Here is a 20,923-nt window from a genome sequence, read left to right as displayed (position 1 = left end):
AATTGTAGCAGGGGACATTGTGTATATTTATTTTCTTATGCATAGTCTGTTGTTGGTTTTTTTAACTGAATGCTTCTGGGATGCTTACAACACAGGGTTAACTATAAATAGGGGGAATAAATGAAAAGTATAAAACTGTTATATTTCCCTGTAGATATTTATGCTATATCTCTTTTAACAATAAAAAGAATGTTATCTCATCACAAACTTATGCTGGAGTGCTTATTTTGCTGCAGACTCGACTGTCTATGGTGCTTTTTGAATTTTCTTCGGAAACACTGCAAATCGCAAAAGGTTCTGGGGCATGCTTCCTCTGTGTGTGTGTTTGCAGTCTGTTTTACAGAGAATACTGGCCAAGCCTTTGAGTGCCTGTGTGCTGCTCCCAGCCCTGGCCAGCAAGAACAATGATCAGGGACACCCGGTTTCAGGGGTTCAGAGAGACCTAGGCCACTTCCAGCTTTAGGCAGAATAAAAAATTAAAAATGATGGAACACAAAACAAAATAGCACCACACACCAAAGAAGTGAGATGTAATTAAATATGATGAAATCTCTGTGAACAAAAAAGAACCATGTCTTTTACCAGATCACATTTCTCATTTGCTTAAGTTTGCAGCTCTAAGCTGGGAGTGGGTGTCACAATTTGGTCTGCTGCAGGTGGAAACAAGATGAGAGAAGAATCAAATACCAAAAATATTAAGAAGTGACTAAATCTGAGGCCCCCTTTGAGGTTTTGCCCCATGCCAAATGCCCCCCTGCAACCCCTCCCCCCAACTGGCCCTGCTTACAGGATTCCTTCAAAAACTCCTGCTGCTGAACACCAAACATGACAGTGGAGCGGGCCCTAAGAAAGGTCAGGTGGTGCCTGGTGTGGAAAATTTCTTGTCAACCCCCCCCCCCCCATTTATTTATTTATTTTTATTTTTGACTGCAAAAAAGGTTTTATGTTTTATGTTCTTACAAAGGAATGTGGATTCTGGGCCTCTGATAACAAGTAGGCGACTGTGGACAGATACTTAAATCGACAGGATGGATTGTGTTTTGGCTTGTGTTATTTTATTCATATTTATTGTTTATTTATTTTTAAAAACCTGGTTTACCAAAAAGTGGTTTACCAAAACAAAAAACAAAAAAAACCCACAGCTGTAAAATAAAGAAAAATTAACAATTCTACTTTAAAACATACAAAAGCTAAAATATTAAGATTAAAATTACTACAACTTCCTAAGCATCTAGGTATGCTTGCCGAAAGAAGAATGCTTTTAGCAGGTGCCCGAAAAGAGTCTAGCAAAGGCACGTGCTTTGTTGCAATTGGTGGGGAGTTCCAAAGTGCAGGTGCTGTCACAGTAAACAATGCAATACAGATATTATGTGGAACCTGTAGTAGTGCTTGAAACTACAGTGGTACCTTGGGTTACATACGCTTCAGGTTACAGACTCCGCTGACTCAGAAATATTACCTCAGGTTAAGAACTTTGCTTGAGGATGAGAACAGAAATTGTGCTCTAGCGGCGCGGCGGCAGCAGGAGGCCCCATTAGCTAAAGTGGTTCTTCAGGTTAAAATCAGTTTCAGGTTAAGAACGGACCTCCAGAACGAATTAAGTACTTAACCCGAGGTACCAATGTACTGAAGGGGAGGTTTTATATATTGTGATTTCATCATGCTCTGTATTATCTGAAAAGGAAAATGTTTATTTAAAAAACAGGACTGCACAGCAGCAATCTAGTCTCATCAGGATCAGTGGGACTTATTCCTTAGCCGACAGTGCATAAGATGGGCTGCAATCATTTGCACCCCTTGCATCCAACTTGTACCTAAACCTCTGCACAAGCCTGCACCAGAGAATTGTAGAGGAGGAGGGGACCCCTGAGGGTCATCTAGCCAACCCCCTGGGGCAATGCAGGAATCTCAACTAGACCATCCCTGACTCATGGCCATCCGTCTTCTGTTTTCCCCCTCAGCCAGGACACCCAACAATGGAGACCGGAGGTGGGGGGAAAGGTAAATTTTGACAATGGGGCGGATTTGTCAGGCGTGCGCAGGAGCAGCTTGAAGACTGAACCCCACAAAGGTTTCCACGCATGTAACGTAACAGGCAGGGAGCCAGCTCCAATAGTCTGCCCATTTGATCCTCTTTGGGATGGGGGCACTAGGGCTCTGGGACCACCCTCCCCAAAATATTTACTTGTCTTCAATGTATTGTTACCACTGTTCTTCTATAGTACAGATCCTTTTTCAATTAAACACTTTTTCTAAAATTAAAACAGCAGAGGTAATCAGTAGCATAGATATCAAAGGAAAGGCAAGAGAATAGTCCCTAATAGATACAAGGGAGACCCAGATACACTGCAAGCACACAGAAGTCAATAATCCGGCCCTGGGGAGAGGGGTGGGAATGTACAGTTTTCTGTACTTAGCCTCGAGATGGGAGGCTGAAAGGGCTTAAAAAATAACAAAAGTCTTGTGTCTAGGAATATTTTTCTGCAAAAGCATCAGACTGGTTGTCCAAAGTGTGAACTTCATGAATAGACCCTATTTAAAGGAATTGTTCAATTAGCCACAGAATTGCTTTGCTGCTTTTTCTCCTCTTCTTTGAATTCCACAACTGCTTTTGGGGGTCCTCGCTTCATGCAGGGGAGGCTGGGGGCAAAGGGGAGGCCGGCCTGCCGAGTGTCCAGGCGGCACTGAGCTGCTCCTCCTGGCGCCACACGTGGGCAAAACGAGGCGGCAGCACTGCCATGGTCCCCCACGCTCCACTTTCGGGGGCAGAAGAGGCTTTCTGGAGGGGGATCAGGGCCCGAAGGGGGTGCACAGACCAGGCAGCGGCCTTGGCAGGCTTCCCCGGCAGCCCGGAAAGTCGCCTAGGTGAGGAAAAGGAGACTAGGTTGAGGAGATTCGGCCTGGCCTTGCCTTCGCCCCCAACCCAGCTGGCCAGTCTTGACCCTGCTTCCCTGAATGGAAATTTCAGCCTTCACAACATAGGAAAACAGCCAAGTAACCAGCTCTTTTCATGGAGGAGGATATGAAATGATATGCATGAAGTTTCATAATGCCTAGTGTAGTAAATAAGACCTTTGGAGAAGGCATTTTTTTTTAAAAAAAATGTTGTTTATGAACCGCCCTAATAGTGCAGTAATTGTTCCTTGATAAATTGTCACCCCCCTCCATGATGGCACCTGGGGCACCCCGCCCCCCCTTCCTGCACCCCTGAGTATATATTGTTACAAAAACCTGGTGTCTGCCCCTCCCTCTCTCTGGCAAGCAATGGCAAGAGCGCATGGGGCAGACACACAGGATCTGTGCCCCTCTGGAGAGCAGAGACACAGCAGAGACTACGGTGCTTTAAGAAACAGGATTTACTCGCCTATTTACACCTTCAGTCTGCGTGGGGGGTGCCCAGCTCCTACAGCAAGAACAAGTACCCTTCAGGCTGCTTCCCTCAAAGATGGATCACAGCCTTCCTTCCTCCTCCTTCTGCCCAGAAAGCCTTGCTTCAAGCCTCCCTTTTCCTGCCCCCTCAAACACACAGTTACCCCCCCCCACAACCTTTGTGACATCTGACTCCCCAGGCCAAAGGATCCTTCTATGACCCATCAACACCTTCTTGTAATGCTAACAGGTCTGCTGCTCCCCCAGCCAGCCCAGGAATTCCTTTGCAGCTTGCATTCTCCCATCATACCACAAATTACCAAAATCCTAGCAGTTATTAATTTTGAGGTTTATCCTGTCTATAACCCTACACACCTTAAGCTGGCCCAGGCAACACCCCCACCCTGCCTGTGATACAGTAGCTCACAGACTCACACAGCTCTCTCTATGCTCCACCCAGGCAAGCAAGACTCATGGAGGGTGCAGAGCTGGACTGGTGATGGATGTGGACCGGGGAGAGTCAAGATCAGGATTGGATGAAAGCATACTAAGGCCCTATGTCAAACTGAAAAGGCCCCATAGTAGGGCTGGATAAACCATTAAGCAAAATAGAATCATAGAATCATAGCACGTGCTTACCTAGGGCATCAAGGGAAGGTGGGCACGGCAGAAATTTCCCACACAAATTGCTCAGCTGAGCATCCATTTTCTCAGCTGAAGTACAGTGGTACCTCTGGATGTGAACGGGATCCGCTCCGGAGCCCTGTTCACATCCTGAAGTGAATGCAACCCGCGTCTGTGGGTCGCGATTTGCCGCTTCTGCGCATGCGCGTGAAGTCATTTTGAGCATCTGCGCATGTGCAAGTGGTGAAACCCGGAAGTAACACGTTCTGTTACTTCTGGGTCACCGCAGAGCGCAACCCGAAAACACTCAACCTGAAGCAACTTTAACCCGAGTTATGACTGTATATTAAAAATCCCAACCGAACAACTTTGCGGCAAGGCAAGGCTGGATGCCTCACCTCTACAGAAGCAGATGTGTTACGTAAGATTATTTCTAAGTATCTAATCTAACACTTTGCAATTAGAAAAAGTAGGCTTCAGAAGCCTTGTGACCTCCACTTCTGACGCCACATAGTAAGTTTGGGTTCGGTACCTTGAAGCAAGAGTTAACATCGTGTTTCTTTTATTAACAAGCAGTTACATGAACTAATTTTGTGTTGGAGCTCCTTCAACCAGAAGGCATGATCCCTTCACACCATTCTCCAACACAGGTGCCGATTCCTAGGGCCGATGCAGTTTTGGCTCCCTGAATGTATTTTTTGAGGGGGCCAGGCCCACTCAACTTTGAGAGGGAGTTCAGCTCCACCCCCTGGCTCCTCACAACGCCATGCGCGTGAAGTCGCATCAGGCTCCCTCAAACCTCTGGTACCTCTGTTCTCCAAGCTCCCGCCTCAAAGTTTCTTGTAAGAAAGTATCTCTAAATCACTACAATCACTGATGTTGATTGAAACACAATGCTCTTCTGTGGAGTTCATAGATTCAGATAAGTATGGTACTGTTTGTGGAGTAACCAAGTGATGATGGGACCCAAAGTGATGTATATGCATGTGTGAACGAGTTCCAGCCTCTTACAACATGTCTACACAGAAGTAAGTTCCACTGCATTCCTTGTCCGGGCCACCTCCTTGCTGTTGCCACTGACCAATCTTTCGCTTCTCGCTCTAAGCCAGGTGTGGGGAACCTTAGGCTCTCCAGATGTTGCTGAACAATAACACCCATCATCCCTACCCACTGAACGTGCTTGCAGCAGCTGATGGGAGTTGTTGTTCAACAACATCTGGAGGGCCAAAGTTTCCCCACCTCTTATGTAAGCAAAATCTCTTCACCCACCAGAGGGGGGGGGGGAGAGAGAGAGAGAAGTGGCTATTGCTCCTTCTCTCCACTTAGAACTGTCAGGACATCAGCCAGAAACAACAAGGAGGAGGAGGAGGAGGTTCATGTCCAGGAAGCTCCGGAAATTGGCAGTGGGACCTACTGGGGCCTCAGCAAGTGCCCAGCGATGTGGATCAGCCTTGGTGCTAGTTCATCATGCCAAAACTTGGCAGCTTTTTTATTTCATTTTCAAACATTTGGAAAGTGCAGTGAAGCACTTAAGACACCTGTTCCATCCTGTAACATTGATCTAGACAATTATCTTTTAAATTGCAGCTCATATGTCAGGGCCAGGCCAAAAAGACCTGAAAACTGTGTGTGTTCGCAAACCTGCATCGCTTGAGCACTGTTGTTACCATGCTGTGTTCCCTAGAAAAGGGACAAAGGATCCCAGAATTGTTTTATTGTATTTTTTCCTGTTGTCAATGATTATGCTATATTCTTGGATCTTGTTTTTGTCTTCTTCTCCTTCTTCAACTTTGGTTAATTTAGCTAAATTTGGTCAAAGTTAAATGCATAATACTATTTATTTGTTTTTTTAAAAATAGATCTTAATTTTTTTAAAATTGTGATTCTTCAAATCTTCTGTTTGCATTTATATTTTTTTTCCAAAACAAAAAAAGGAAAAGTTTCCAATATTATACCAGACTTACAATGCAGACTCCGTTGTCTACAGGATTGCAGCCATAGCCAATCCAGAGGTTGTATACTGTCTGCCAACCCCAGGGGTCTATGTTGCATTCTTTTATTCTTTTCTGGGCCTGGAGGGCATAAATGTGTAACCTAACACATCCCATGACCTCGCCTCCTCAATGTGGGGGGCAAGTTGGCGCCCCTGAGCAGTGGTAGCATTTGACTGTAAAACGTTAGATGCATAGACCTGCTGACAACTTCAACACAGACTGATGCTAATCATATTCCTTGCAGTGATTCCAATGCAGAAGAGGGAAGCTCTCTCCATTACACATTAAGATGTGTGAGGTATAAATAGTAAAATTATCATTATGGAATGGGACGTCCCTATTTTCATATGAGAAATGTTGGAGAGTATGGAACCAATGACAGCAGAGGGTCAGGATCATAGTTTTCCTTCTCCTAGCTGGGCTACCTTCCCAGGCTGACAAGCCCCATCTGCCCCTCATTTCCCTCAACAGCGCATGCAGAAACTGCCTTCTTAACAGTTGGGCCCACTATTGGTCTTGTCTGCTCCATCTGCCAAAGCCATTGTTCACAGGCAGGGGACCTCCCTAACTCACATAGAGTTTGAGACCCACTGACTCGCATGGTGACAGCTTCTAGGAGCCATAGGTGAGAACTGAGTGAAGGGTGGGTACAAAAAGTGGACAATCTAACCCAGAAGGAGCACAATGTGTCCGCCACCCATCCCTCTTATTTTATATATGCCTATAATGGTCAGGGGTCCCTTTACCTTTACCTTTTATCATTTCCCTCTGTAGTCATGAACTTTCCTCCAAACTAAAAAGCCCCAAATGTGTTAACTTTGTTTCCATACAGAAGTTGCTGCAACCTGTTTGTTTGTTTGTTTGTTTGTTTGTTTGTTTGTTTGGTATGCCACCCTTCATTGTAAGTTCACAGGGCATTTTACAACACAAAAATACAAAATGAGAGAACAAAATACATAATAAAAAGAAAAACAAGCCAATAACCCCCTTCTCACAAACATTTAAAAAGCCATCTATGGTTTAATCAACTAAAGGCCTGGTAATAAAGAAACATTTTCACCTGGTGCCTAAATATATGTAATGAAGGCACCAGGTGACCCTCCCTGGGGAAAGCATTCCACAAACAGGGAGCCACTGCAGAAAAAGGCCTGTTCTCATGTTGCTACTCTCTGGACCTCACGTGGAGGAGGCACATGAAGAAGGGCCTCAGATGATGATCTCAGGATCCCGGTAGGTTCATATGGAGAGAGGCAGTCCTTGATGTATTGTGGTTCTGAGCTCCTTAAGGCTTTATAGGTCATAACCAGTACTTTGAACTGGGCCCAGAAAGTAATTGGCAGCCAGTGCAGTTGGGCCTGGATCGGTGTGACATGCTCAAACTGTCTTGCCTTCATCAGTTGAAGTTTCCAAATGATCTTCAGAGTCAGCCCCATGTATAACATGTTGCAGTAATACAGCGGCGTAGCGTGGGTTGTCAGCACCCGGGGCAAGGCAAGTAATTTGCACCCCCTAACCCGGGGCAAGGCAAGTAATTTGCGCCCCCTAACCCCTAACCTGCCGCCGCTGCCAGCTTCTTCTTGCTGCTGCCTGGTCTGGCCTGGTGTGGTTCTCTCCCGCGCTCAGCGCTGCGCTGGGCGGCCGCTGCACTGTCCCTCCCTCAGATAGTCCCTCGCTCTCTCTCCACACTGCACGCCTGGCACCCACCCCCTCCACAGTGGGCAGCGACCCAGCGGCTCAGATCGGATTCGCACAGCCAGCACTGCAGTGAGAGAGAGTGAGTGAGCCAGGTAGGGGCAGAGAGCTGAGAGTGCGAGCGCGCGCCCCCAGATGTTGCACCCCCCTGCACCCCCATGCTACGCCACTGCAGTAATATACCTTAGAGGTTACCAGAGCATAGAGAACAGAAGTTAGCTCCATAGAGATGCAGTTGGACCACCAGCCAAAGCTGATGGAAGGCCAGCGGAAGCTCAAGTGACAACAATGAATGTAGAAGTACCCTCAAGCCACGTACCTGCTCCTTCAGATCAAGAGCAGGCAACCTCTCATCCATCCAGTCCAGGGAACTGCCCAGTGACAGTGCCTCAGTCTTATCTGAATTGAGCTTCAGTTTGTTGGCCCTCATCCAGTCCATTAACAAGGCAAAACAACAGTCCAGTCCAGCACATCCACTTCCACACCTGCAGATAAAAAGAAGTAGTGCTGTGCATCATCAGCATATTGCTGACAATGTACTCCAAAACTCTGGATGACCCCTCCTGGGCTGTTTCATGTAGATGTGAAACAGCACAGGAGATAAAAACCTGAGAAACACATTGGGCCAAAGGGCACTCCCCAAGCATCACCCTCTGGGAACAACTACTCAAGTATGACCAGAACCACCACAAAGCAGTGCCACCCACCTGCAACTTAGCCAGTCCAGAAGGAGGATCACCAAGGTTGATAAGTATCAAAATCTGCTGAGAGGTCAAGGAGAATTAACAGGACACGTTGCCCCTGTCTCTCTCCTGACAATGGTCATCATACAGGACGACCAAAGTCGTTTCTGTGCCAAAACTTAGCTAAAACCCCAAATGAAATGGATCTAGAAAACCAGTTTTCTCCTAGAGTGCCTAGATTTGGTCTACAATCACCCACTCAAGAACCTTGCCCAAGGACGGGAGATTGGCAACTGACCAGTAGTTACTTAAGATTTTCCAAACCTAGGGTGAGCTTCTTACCACAGCCTCATTCAAGCAGGTAGGGACTCCCCCTGGCCTAGCCAACTGTTCTCTTCCTGCTAGTTTTTATCAGGGTCACCCTGACTGATCCGAGCACCTTGTCCACATCCTCAAGCCTTACCAACTGAAACTCATCCAACGCAACGAGGCTAGACAGCGCTCTGGACACCCCTTCAGATTCTGTAACAACCAAGTCAAAATCCCAGTAGATGGAAGTGATTTTATCCTCAAAATGCTTTGCAAACAAATCATAGGGAGCCGCCCCCCCCCCGCCAGGTTCTGCCACCTCCTCCTACTAGACTAATGCTATGTGTTCTGTCTGATTTGGTCCCAAAATGACCTCAAATATTCCTCTGCAGTAGGAGGAAACAAATGGGGAAACTTTCCAATTGTCATTTGAGTTGCATTAACAAAATGGCCTGGAATCTAGGGAGTTTACTCCTCCCTGCAAATCCAGTCTGGCAAGTTTCTGCTAAGCTGAGGGAACTGTCAATAGGTATAAATTTGTAAATAAAAAATTCAGGAACTAAAGTATTTACCATCTCAATAGAATGGTCAGGTATCCTGGTAGACAGGAGAAAAGCAACACTCAAATATCTGTGAAATACCATCTCCTGTGATGTATGTACAATACTTTTTGGGTGGTATTTGGCCAAGGGGTGGGCAATTTCAAAAGTCTTTAAAGGGGTTTGCACACTTTTGTTCTGGGTCTCCCTTACCTCCTTGCAAGGAGGGGAGGGAACTCTGTTGCAAAAGAAAAATAAAGATTTGCCTTGCTTTCACTGCATACTGCTTCCATCCATTCATCTCTGACCAATCACGGACTTAGAATTAGGCAGCAAAAGCCACCCCTTCTATTTTCTGTATCACCTCCTAAAGGTAATGTAAAGGGACCCCTGACCATTAGGTCCAGTCACAGACGACTCTGGGGTTGCGGCGGTCATCTCACTTTATTGGCCAAGGGAGCCGGCGTACAGCTACTGGGTCATGTGGCCAGCGTGACTAAGCTGCTTCTGGCGAACCAGAGCAGCGCATGGAAACGCTGTTTACCTCCCACCAGAGCAGTACCTATTTATCTACTTGCACTTCATGCTTTCAAACTGCTAGGTTGGCAGGAGCAGGGACCGAGCAACGGGAGCTCACCCCGTCGCGGGGATTCGAACCTCCAACCTTCTGATTGGCAAGTCCTAGGCTCTGTGGTTTAACCCACAGCGCCACCCGCGTCCCTTATATCACCTCCTACTGGGTTATTAATCAGGACAACTTTGCAAAAGCATATTGCACCAGTTTTGAAGGTGTGGCATTGGCTCTCAATTTGCTGAGCCAAGTTAAAGATGCTTGTTGTGATATGCAAAATCCTTGGAAAGGTCTATTTACTTGATAGAATGCCTCCTCCCTTATCCATCTGCCTGGCTGTTATGATGCAGCAGGGTTGCCCTCCTTCAGTGCCACATTATTGAATATTTGCCATGTAGCAAATATTCTCGATGCAGGCAAAATCACAAGAGCCAAGGAAGCAGTATTTGCAGCCACAGCTGACCAGCAGCAGCTACATCCTCATTTCTTTTGCCCACGCAGTTTGCAGTTGAACCATGTGAGCAAAGGAACATTTTTCCTTTTCGGATGGGCTTGAAGCCAAGTCTTTCTCACCTTTCAAAGTGACTCACACACCCTCACACTCTTCTCTATTCTCCATCCAAGCAAACAAAAGCAGTTCTCAAACTTCTAAGACACATTCCAAAATGCAAAAACAGTAAAGCTGGGTTTGAAACAAAGCAGGTGTGGTTGGGGAGGTGGAGTGGATGGTCCGATGGCGGAGATAGAGAAACCTGGATGGCTGCATTTGGACCCTGGGCCTGAAAATCTGTTTCATGAAAGGGGGAAAGGGATCCAGAGTGGTTAAATGATATGAAAGCTGGTTTATTGCAGCAATAAACTTCTGAAGTGGACTGTGAAGGTAATCAGAATATGAACAATGGAGGAGAAATGGTTAATGCTCCATCCTGAGACTTCTCTCAGTCTGGATAATATAAACAAAAGTCTACAAAGCTCTCAGACATTTATTTTATTGAAGCTCACAGGGCACATGTAGAGGTATTTACTCACATTCCAGTAGGCTGTTCTTTTGGCTCTGAATGAATGTGGTTAGGGAGCTCTTTATGAAGTTCTCTATAGAGTTCTCTATGGATTCCTTGGTGGAGAACGAGTGAGCTTATTCCTCTTCCTGGGCTTGCAAGAACTAAACTACCCGGACCTTGAGATCATCTTCTGAAGCCCTCCTTCGTGTGCCTCTTCTTCAAAAGGTCCAGAGGGTGGCAACACGAGAGCGGGGCCTTCTCTGCAGTGGCTCCCCATTTGTGGAATGCTCTCCCCAGGGAGGTTCACCAGATGCCTTCATTCTACACATTTAGGTGCCAGGCAAAAATGTTCCTTTTTAACCAGGCCTTTGGTTGACCTGATGGACATCCTATACCCTTTTAAAATTTGACTTGGGCGGGGGGGGGCGGTGTTATTGGGTTACTGTTCTTATTTTGATTTTATATATTGCGATCTTTTCTGTGAACTACCCTGAGACCTCTGGATATAGGGTAGTACAGTGGTACCTCAGGTTACATACGCTTCAGGTTACATACGCTTCAGGTTACAGACTCTGCTAACCCAGAAATAGTGCTTCAGGTTAAGAACTTTGCTTCAGGATGAGAACAGAAATCGTGCTCTGGCGGCACGGCAGCAGCAGCAGGAGGCCTCATTAGCTAAAGTGATGCTTCAGGTTAAGAACAGTTTCAGGTTAAGAACAGACCTCTGGAACGAATTAAGTACTTAACCCGAGGTACCACTGTATATAAATTCAATAAATAAAATAAATAAATAAACTGAACTAGGTTGCAAAGGAGAGAGGGAGTTTCCCACCGCTCTGGGTAGAGCCAACAGAAACTAGAATATTACTGTGCCTTCATTTCCCTGCCTGCCGTGAGGTCTAGAAAAGGGAAAGGCACTCCCTTTTCTTAAAGGCGAAACATTATTATTCCTTCTACTAATACACTGATTTGCTATCACTAAATACCCGAACCGTTAACAAGATGAGAACTCATGAGAAAGCCGGGGTGGGGAGGGGATGAAGTACTATATCAGGATTCAATAGCTAGGCATTTACAAGAACATTAAACAATTCACATAAAAAATGTGTGCACATTAAAACTGAACATAGTGTAGACTCGACTAGATATTTATTGTTTGTTGGTAGTGGTAGTACAACCCCTAATCATTGCTCAATCTCCCACCATTCTACAAGTTGTTAATGAATTCTGAGTTCTTCACCCTCTTATGCAACAAACTCTTTTACGTCAACCACCTTGCAACATTACGACTGCAGGCGGAGTATGGTTGATTTTTAATATACTTGAAGCTTTGACCATCCTGATTTCTCCCAGTATAAAATATTACATTTGGAAGTGTAGATGGTGTGCTACAAATGGACTGAAAATATGAATTTAAATATCTCCTGCTCACAGGAAAAATGTGGAAACCTGTCCTGTTTTTTAAGCTACTGATGTATTTCCTTAACCATCCATATAGTTATCTATGAATGTTAAAGCATGTGTAAATTGCAAGGGGTGCTAGTCCGGGATCCCAGGATTTAAAGTGTGCATATAGATGCATGTATTGGTAAAATAATGTATTAAATTGTATTATATTAGGGGAAATTGTTTTGCAAAAATGTGTATATTTGAAGAAATTCGCACCAAAATGCTTATGAATTTTCATGAGGATCCCCACACCCACAAAAAAATCTCAATCTGATGTGGAAATTTAGAGAACTGAATTTGATATTAGAAAAATGAGAAAGAGAAACTGAAATTGCTGAAGCCTGCATTCAGACAGCACTTTATTCAGTCTTTGCAACTTTTTCTTGCCTGTAAATTTTCTCTTCTTTTATATCACACATGGTGTAAAAGCCACTTCTAGAAATCTAGTGGAATCTAATGGAAATTTAGTGCTCATTTCTGTGTTAAATTGTTTCCAGAAAAAGTCCACATGCAACCCTGTAAACTTGGAAAATCACGGGCATTTTGTGTTGTAATTTCACATGATGAAAATTGGGGTGGTGTCCCAGTTCTTTCCCACTGTTTAAAAATTAGCACGACATTGCAGTACATTAGTCAAAAAGTCATAGTTCCATAATGCAACAGGTACTCTACTGTAAAAGGAATGTTAGAAATTGGGCAGAAGTGCTAGCATTGCAACCAATGAAATTCACACAATAAATCCTACATCTGAATATTCATACATCCCTTGTGGCAGTAGGGGTCAACAGCTTGGCAATCAAGAGTCTTAGTACATACATTAGTCACAGTGGCAACCTCACTCATTTGAGCGAGAAATGTACAGGCACTTGTCAGGCACTTAATAGTATGTGCCACATAAGATACCGCATGCAGAGGCATGTGCTCTTGGTGCTTTGATTTGTGCTTTGTGTTATCTTTCCCCACCACCAGCACCCAAGTGGGAGGAGAGTCCCACTGGCTGCATATGATAGACCTCATGTGGTGCTCCTGTATCATGGAGGGGAAGCCCTTCCAGATGTTGTTGGACTGTAACTTCCATAATCTCTGACCAGTGTCTAGCAACTTCTGGATTATCACAGCTTTCCCACCCTCTTCTGTGGCATGCACTCATTTAGTTGCATGGTGGAGAGGAGGGAGCGTAAGTGATGTTGCCACTGTGAGTAAAATATAACCCAATGCTGAAAGATCAAGGAATGGGGCATGACTGCCAGAGAAGGCCAACAGTAAGGGAGCAAAGAAATTCTCTATGAGCCCAAAGCCAAGTGAATGACACTCAGCTAAAAAGGAGTTATGCCTGGGCTTGGAAGCGTTTATCAGAGGCAGAATCACCCTTATCAAATCACTAGCGCAGCTCGAGGGCAGCATTATCTTCCAGGCAGTATTGGGTGGATACTTGCTAGTGGTGGGCAGGAGGTCATAGACAACAAGTGAGCAGAGCAGAGCATGCACATTTTACCTGTAAGATAGTTTTGACACACACTTGCATACACCCTCTATATTTTGCCTGGGCAAGCAAAAAGCACGATTAGAATCCATGGACACATTCTAGCCAGTCAAATATAATCGAGGAGGGTGCAAACTAGGGCCAATAAAGGGTTTAGCCTGGGGAGAGTCCCAAGGGCTGGATAGAAAAGCCTGGAGGGCCACAGTTGACCCCCAGGCCTGTCCCCACACTATAAATGTGTGCTCAGCCGTAGTGATGAATAATTCTCTGCTGGTGTTTCAGCATTCCAGTTTAATGTTGCACCTGGATGGAGAAGGAGCTAAGTTTACCAGTGCAAAACTGTCATAGGATTGGAAACAGGCTCCACACAGGTACAAGGCTCCAAGTACAATTGACATACACATTTTGTGGCAGAAAATCTAAGTTAATGCCCAAGTACACAATTGATAGGGACCTGCAGCCAATCCTGGGTCTCTGGTTAATGCAGAATATCCCAAGTTCAATTCCCAACATCTCCAGGTAGGAATGCCCATCATATAAAATCCTGGAGAGTCAATGCCAGTCAATGTAGACAGTCATGACATAGATGGATCAATGGACTGACAGGATAAACAGTTTTCTCTGCAGTTTCAAATAAATGTTTGTCTTGGAATAAATTAAATGTGATGCCATTCACACAATTAGCAATAGTGGAATGGCTCTTTACAAGAGTTAGATGAGGCTTGGTCTATATTAGGACTTTGGTGGGGGAGGGGGGGTTTGACACTTTGTCCCCCTGCAGGTAGGACATTTTAGACTCTGGGCTTAATGGTATTGATGCCCGAAACTTAATGGCCTTATTCGGAGGGCTCTTTAGTTGACAATGGTTATTATTATTCACTTACTTCAAAATGTCCTAAGCCAACCTTATTATGTTTGGGGGTCTTCGTACCTGCCCTGATGGCACGGCTGCCCATTCATACAAATGGGGAGCCAGTCCAAGTTGGCAAGCAATGACTCATGTCCAATCTTAGCACTGTGGGTCTACAGCACTAAGATCATATCTGAACCTGTGCCTGCTACCAGCATAAAATTTGAATCACCATATAACATCAGGTGATTGACAGGTAGGAGGGCCTATGGAGGGTGGGCCAGTCCTGGATCTGACCCCTGGGCAGATCCTCACCCCCCCTTTTTTTTTTAATCATACTACTTGCATGAATGGTGTCACATTTAGTATGGCCCTCATTCACACACAAAATTTTTGTGTGTGTGCTTTAAAAATAGAGTTTGTGAACTTGTCATTTGGTTTCCACAGAGAGGATAGGGGTTTTCTCTGAGGTGATAAGCTGAGCTGGTGACTCCTGAAAATTCAAGCACTTAGGGGAGCTGCAATTGTGTAATATCTAACAAAGTGGTGCATCAGCCACATTCCTTAGATGCTACCTAAAGAGATTGTAGCTGCTGTGCAAGCGGAAGTACACAAAAAGCCACTTTCTGCTTTGAAACGGAAAGTCTGTTAGTTGCTGGGTAGACTTAGCTGCTTCTGATCTTCAAAGCTGCAAATGTGAGCTCTTTAATGGCAAAGGAAAATGCAGAGTGTGGCAATATCCCTTGGCTGACATCCCGGAGAAGCTTGTTTGAAGTTGCTTATATATTGCTCTTAGAAAGCAACTGTTCACAGCCAGCCAGAACTGTGCCTCAAATATGTGTTTGCAAAAAGGGAAGACCTGCTTCTTTTTATAACCGTTGCCATAAAAAGAAAATGAAATGGTACAGAAAAAGGGATAAACATACGTAGTGGTCAACATATGCCTTGGCTGCCTCTACTTGCAGCAGGCAGGATTTCTGACAGTTGAGTGATTATTAAATAAGGAGTTATTAATTCCCACCCCCTCCCCACCCCATTTTGGGAGCCCCTTAAAAATGGCTTGCTCAAACCATAACCAGCGACCCTTGCCAGATAAGACCAAAGGTCCATCCTACTTCCCACAGGGGCCAGCCAGATTCTTCATGGGAGCCTCCAGTTAGGATATGGAGGCTGAACGCCAGTTATTGTAAATCACAAATTGGGACAGTGCTGTTGTGCTCATGTTCTGCTTTCAGGCTTCCCATAGGAATCTAGTTGGTCACTGTGAGAATTGGGATTCTGGACAGGATAGTTGTTTATTGGCTGAGCTAACAGAGATCTTCTTCCCCGCAACTGTTGGAGATACACTGCCTCTGGTCATTGAGGTTCTACATCACTGTCTTGACTAATAACTGTTGATATAAATATTTCATCTTTAAGTTTGCCTAATCCACTTTTAAAGCGATCCTAGCAAGTGGTCATCCCCATGTCTTACGGGAATGAATTCTGGAAGTTACTTGTACATTGTGTGAAATGACTCCTCCTTTTTCTATGTCCCAGATCTACTGGATACCCCTGAGTGTTATTGTAGAGGAGAAATCTTTCTCTCCATTTTCTCCACCTTCTCTTCTTCTCCCCTACCTAGGCAGGGGATGCACTGCTTTCTCATGGAGGGGCTTGGATTGACCAAGAGGTGCTAAGAAACACACAACATTTTTTGTACATCATCATATATTATATTTCCCTGGTCTTTATGTATGACACCTTTGAAGGTTTGCAAGTGAAGGTGGACAGATTTTTTTCACCTAAGGTACTGAGATGGCTCTACATCACCTCTCTCATTATTGAGACCATCATTCACATCCCACAACCTATTCCATCAAGCCATGTGCTTGTATAAGATAAGAACCCTAAATCCTATAGCAGAGGAGGGGATCCTCAGGGCTGGGGGCCAAATGTACCTCTCTGGGCATCTGTATCTGGCCCTCAGGACTCTCCCTGGACCACAACATTTCCCCATGCCACTCCCCTCATTGGTCCTGTTCTACCCACTCTTTAAGTGCTTAACTGTTGGTGTCAAAGACTCTAGCATGCCTGGATGAAGAACTGTGTGTGTGTGTGTGGAAACATGACATATTTTGCATGGGTGGAATGTAGCTTACTGTGCAAAGCTAAGTATTTCATCCTTTGCTCCACCCACTTTTGTCTCTGGCCACGCCCACCTGAAGCATGTGGCCCGCTGGGGGTTGTCCATGGGGGTATGTGGGCCTCAGACTGAAACTGCTACCCACTCATTCCCTATTGAAATCAATAGAACAATGTCCAATGTCTTTTGCTCTAGGGCCAGCTGCAGGGGAACTAGGTTTTTGTAAGGGAAGGGCTGTCTCTCAGCGTCAGATGCCTGTTTTGCATGGAGTGAGTTTCATTACTGCATCAATCAGTAATGCAGTCAGGAAATTTTAGGCTCTGGGCCAAATGGTCTGGGTGGCTCATCTTCCTATGGTGAGTACTTCACTCACTTCAAAATGTAGTAAGTCGGCTCTCCTGTGCCCTTAGTCCCTCCATGCTGTCTCTGCTGATGGGGGCCCTGTACTTCTGCCCCCCAATTCTACCCTACCTATCAAGTGGGGTGCCTCAGGGCTCCGTCCTCTCCCCCATGCTTTTTAACATCTATATGAAGCCGCTGGGAGAGATCATCAGGGGGTTTGGGCTGGGTGTTCATCAGTATGCAGATGACACCCAACTCTACCTCTCTTTTAAATCAGAACCAGTGAAGGTGGTGAAGGTCCTATGTGAGTGTCTTGAGGCAGCTGGAGGATGGATGGTGACTAAGAGATTGAGGTTGAATCCTGACAAGACAGAAGTACTGCTTAGGGGGGACAGGGGTGAGTGGGTATGGAGGACTCCCTGGTCCTGAATGGGGTGACTTGTGACCCTGAAGGACCAGGTGTGCAGCCTGGGAGTCATTTTGGACTCACAGCTGTCCATGGAGGCGCAGGTTAACTCTGGGTCCAGGGCAGCTGTTTACCAGCTCCACCTGGTACGCAGGCTGAGACCCTACCTGCCCGCAGACTCTCTCGCCAGAGTGCTCCATGCTCTAGTTATCTCCCACTTGGACTACTGCAATGCACTCTATGTGGGGCTACCTTTGAAGGTGACCCATACGTTTCCAAGCGCAATTCAAAGTGTTGGTGCTGACCTTTAAAGCCCTAAATGGCCTTGGCCCAGTATACCTGAAGGAGTGTCTCCACCCCAGGGACGCGGACTTATAAAAAATATTGGGGGGGCCCGGGAAAGCTCATGAATAATAAATAAGCTCATGAATATGCAAATAAAGTGGCACCGCCTCCTCGTGAGCGAATAGGGGAGAGCGTGCTGCGCCTATTATCAGCTCCGGAGCGGAAATTGGGTGGAGCTTTTGCTCGGAAGGGAGGGCAGGAGGCATGCAGCCCGACCCTGTGCATTTTGGGCTGGGGGAGGGGCGGCGATGGCGCTCTGCTGGAGGGGCGCCGGAGATTATTGGGGGGGCAGAGCCCCCCCAAACGAATTTTTGAGGGGGCTCGGGCCCCCTCAAGCCCCATGGAGTCGGCGCCTATGCTCCACCCCCATTGTTCAGCCCAGACACTGAGGTCCAGCTCCAAGGGCCTTCTGGCGGTTCCCTCACTGCGAGAAGTGAGATTACAGGGAACCAGGCAGAGGCGCCCACCTGTGGAACGCCCTTCCAGATGTCAGGTGTCAAGGAAATAAACAACTACCTGACTTTTAGAAGACATCTGAAGGCAGCCCTGTTTAGGGAAGTTTTTAATGTTTGGTGTTTTATTGTATTTTTAATATTCTGTTGGGAGCCGCCCAGAGTGGCTGGGGAAACCCAGTCAGATGGGTGGGGTATAAATAATATTTATTATTATTATTAATTATTATTATTATATTACTAACAGCAACCACACTGGATTCCATCCCCAGAGTGTCCAAGTTGGGTTGGAAAATACATCTGCTGAAAGTCCTGGAGAGCTGCTGCCAGTCAGTGTTGACAGCACTGAACCGGTTGGATGAGGGGTCTGATTCAATATGACAGCTTCCAAAGTACATCTTTCCCTTTGGGACCAGGCCTACAGGTAGTCAGACCAGACAGACCAGCACTGGCTCAGAATTGGAACAGTGCTGTAATTTGTGATTTGGAGCAAATATCCCATTTACCTAACAGACTGACTGCTCCAGGTGCACCCAAAGAAAGGTTCTCTCTGGACTAACACAAGTTCAGCTCAAGTTCTTAAAGCAGGGATGGGGGATTTTTTCAGTCCATGGACCACATTCCGTTCTGGGCAGCCTTCCAGGGCCAGAGGGTGGAGCAATTAATTTAATGTTACCTTTGTACAATGCACTAGTTTCAACACACTATTCTCACCCCTCTCCATTCTCCATCAGGGCAAACAAAAGTCATTATCAGACTTCTAAGGGACATTCCAAACAAGCAAAAACACCCAAGGAGGGTGTGTAGCATGGCTCGTGAGGGGTGTGGCTTGGGGAGTGTTCCAAGGGCCAGACAGAGACCAGTTTGGCCCTGACTCTCCCAATCCCTGTTTAAAGGCAAAGCCTTCAAAATGACCTGAGTCTGGGAGAGTTCCAAAGCAGGCAGAGGATCCTAGTCCACACAATCTGCAAATGTAGCTGTTTTCGTTTCGTTTCGTTTTGCTTTTGTTTTGCTTTGCTTGCCAGTGAGCATCTTTGTCTGGCAATTGACTCCCTACAGCCTTGGAACCTGCATCAGATGGGTGGGGCTTCCTTATTATACCACTGCTCGGGAAATGCCTAAGGCAGAAAAGGAGGAAAAAGTCTGCCAGCTTGAAAGAAACGGGTGGCGGGGCTGGGATGGAAGGTTGCTGCAGCCTCACACGTGCCACACTCACACCCTAAAGAGCAGAATCACCTCCCTGACGATCTGTCGATGGGGACAGTCTGAGCACGGTTCCCCTCCCCGTTTACTTTGTCTGCCCCCGGTGAAAAAGCGAGCCCAAGATCAACTGGGTCTCAGGTCCCCGCACCAAAAAAGACCTCTCACCTTGTCGTTCAGGTTCTGCAAAGCCTCTTTGCCCGTGGCTCTCCGGATCTCCACCTTCCTCCCGAAATCAACAGATGGTTCCCCTCCCTTCCTGCTCTGCCAGGAATAATGGGACTGAGCATCCGCTCCGAGGTGGGCCACGTCCTTCTGCTTGGCCACGATCCTGCCGCCCGAGGAGGAGGAGAAGGAACCGCGTCCTACCGAGAGGGAATCGAAGTCGATGGTTTTGTTCTCCAAGGAGCCTTCCACGGGGCAGAACATGCCACAGAATTTCTGCCGGGGCTTGGGGCTTCCGGAGCCCAGGTTCTTGAAGAAGGCTGGAACTTCCTCCTCGTCCTCGGTGGGCTTGCCCGACTGCCTCTTCTCGGCCATGGCTCCCTCGCTCTCCCCCCGGGTCGGGTCTCGCTGCGAAAGGCAAAGCTCTTCCCGATCGGAGCTCCGGCTCTGGCCCTGGAGGCAGGGGAAGCGGCGGCGGCTGGCGCTAGCGGCTTGCAGAGGCGAGCAAGGGCTGGACGCCTGGGCGGTGGAGAAGCCGAGCCTTTGTACTGCTGGCCGCCTTCATAGAGAGGAGGGCGGGCTGCTCGTGGGGCGAGGTGGAGGGCAGCAGCTGGAAGGCTGAAGGCGATGCAAAGTTGAGAGGCGATCAGGGGAGGGAAGGAGGCGAGGGGGGAGAGACTGTCAGTAGCAGTGCAGCCGGGAGGGGTGGGCTTAAGTTCTCAGCAGCATCCAAATGACGATGAGGATGATGTGAAGGGGGAGGGGACAGGCAAAGCAGAGAGAGGGTTTTTTTTATTTTAAAAAAGCCTCACTCACTCTGCAGCAGAAACTGGGAATTGATCCGGAAGTGATGTGACAAACGAAATTGGCAAATGGACTGGATCAGCTGGTGGGAAAGGGGGAGTGGATCCCTGGGTGCACTGCAGCTTCCACAAGTGGTGGGGAGGAAGCTGGAAGGTGTGTCTGTGTGTGTGGGGGGGGGAGGTGTTCAACGCCCACCACGCCACTTTGGCAAGAGGGGCTGCGTCGGGAGGCTGAAGGCTTGCTCCTCTCAGCCACACCCACCTCGCGTCTCCTGCTAGCACGCTGCCGGCTTCTTCCTCTTCACACACACACTCCGCTTTCAAGGCTAAGCGTGTATACAGAAGAGGGGGGATTTGGGGAGGGGGCAGTGGGGGGAGGATGCTGAGTCAGAGATATGAGGAGCCCCTGCTGTGAGTCGAAGTGTTCTTTCTCTCTCCTCACCCTACTCTCCTGGGGCCTGAAAAGAGATGGGAGGGTAGAGGCGAGAGACAGCTGGCATTGGTGAGGCTGGATTCCCCCC

At 46.9% G+C, this 20,923-nt stretch overlaps 1 protein-coding gene across 2 annotated transcripts in view; it reads right to left on the bottom strand.

Annotated features, from left to right (window-relative positions):
* Positions 1-20,275, bottom strand: part of DPYSL2 (dihydropyrimidinase like 2) — an 87,845-nt gene extending 67,570 nt beyond the window's left edge. The window contains exon 1 of one of the 2 annotated variants that reach the window (XM_081171669.1): positions 19,603-20,275. In XM_081171669.1, coding sequence (XP_081027795.1) covers positions 19,603-19,974 — 372 coding nt within the window. In that variant the 5' untranslated portion in view covers positions 19,975-20,275. The remainder of the gene's footprint in view (positions 1-19,602) is intronic. The other variant, XM_081171670.1, reaches the window with a different exon arrangement.
* Between the last annotated feature and the right edge of the window lie 648 nt (positions 20,276-20,923).

The sequence above is a fragment of the Podarcis bocagei genome, assembly GCF_964188305.1.
Source record: "Podarcis bocagei genome assembly, chromosome: 15".
NCBI lineage: Eukaryota > Metazoa > Chordata > Lepidosauria > Squamata > Lacertidae > Podarcis > Podarcis bocagei.
The sequence above is the reverse complement of the archived record's forward strand: the minus strand, read 5'-3'. Positions and strand labels throughout refer to the sequence as shown.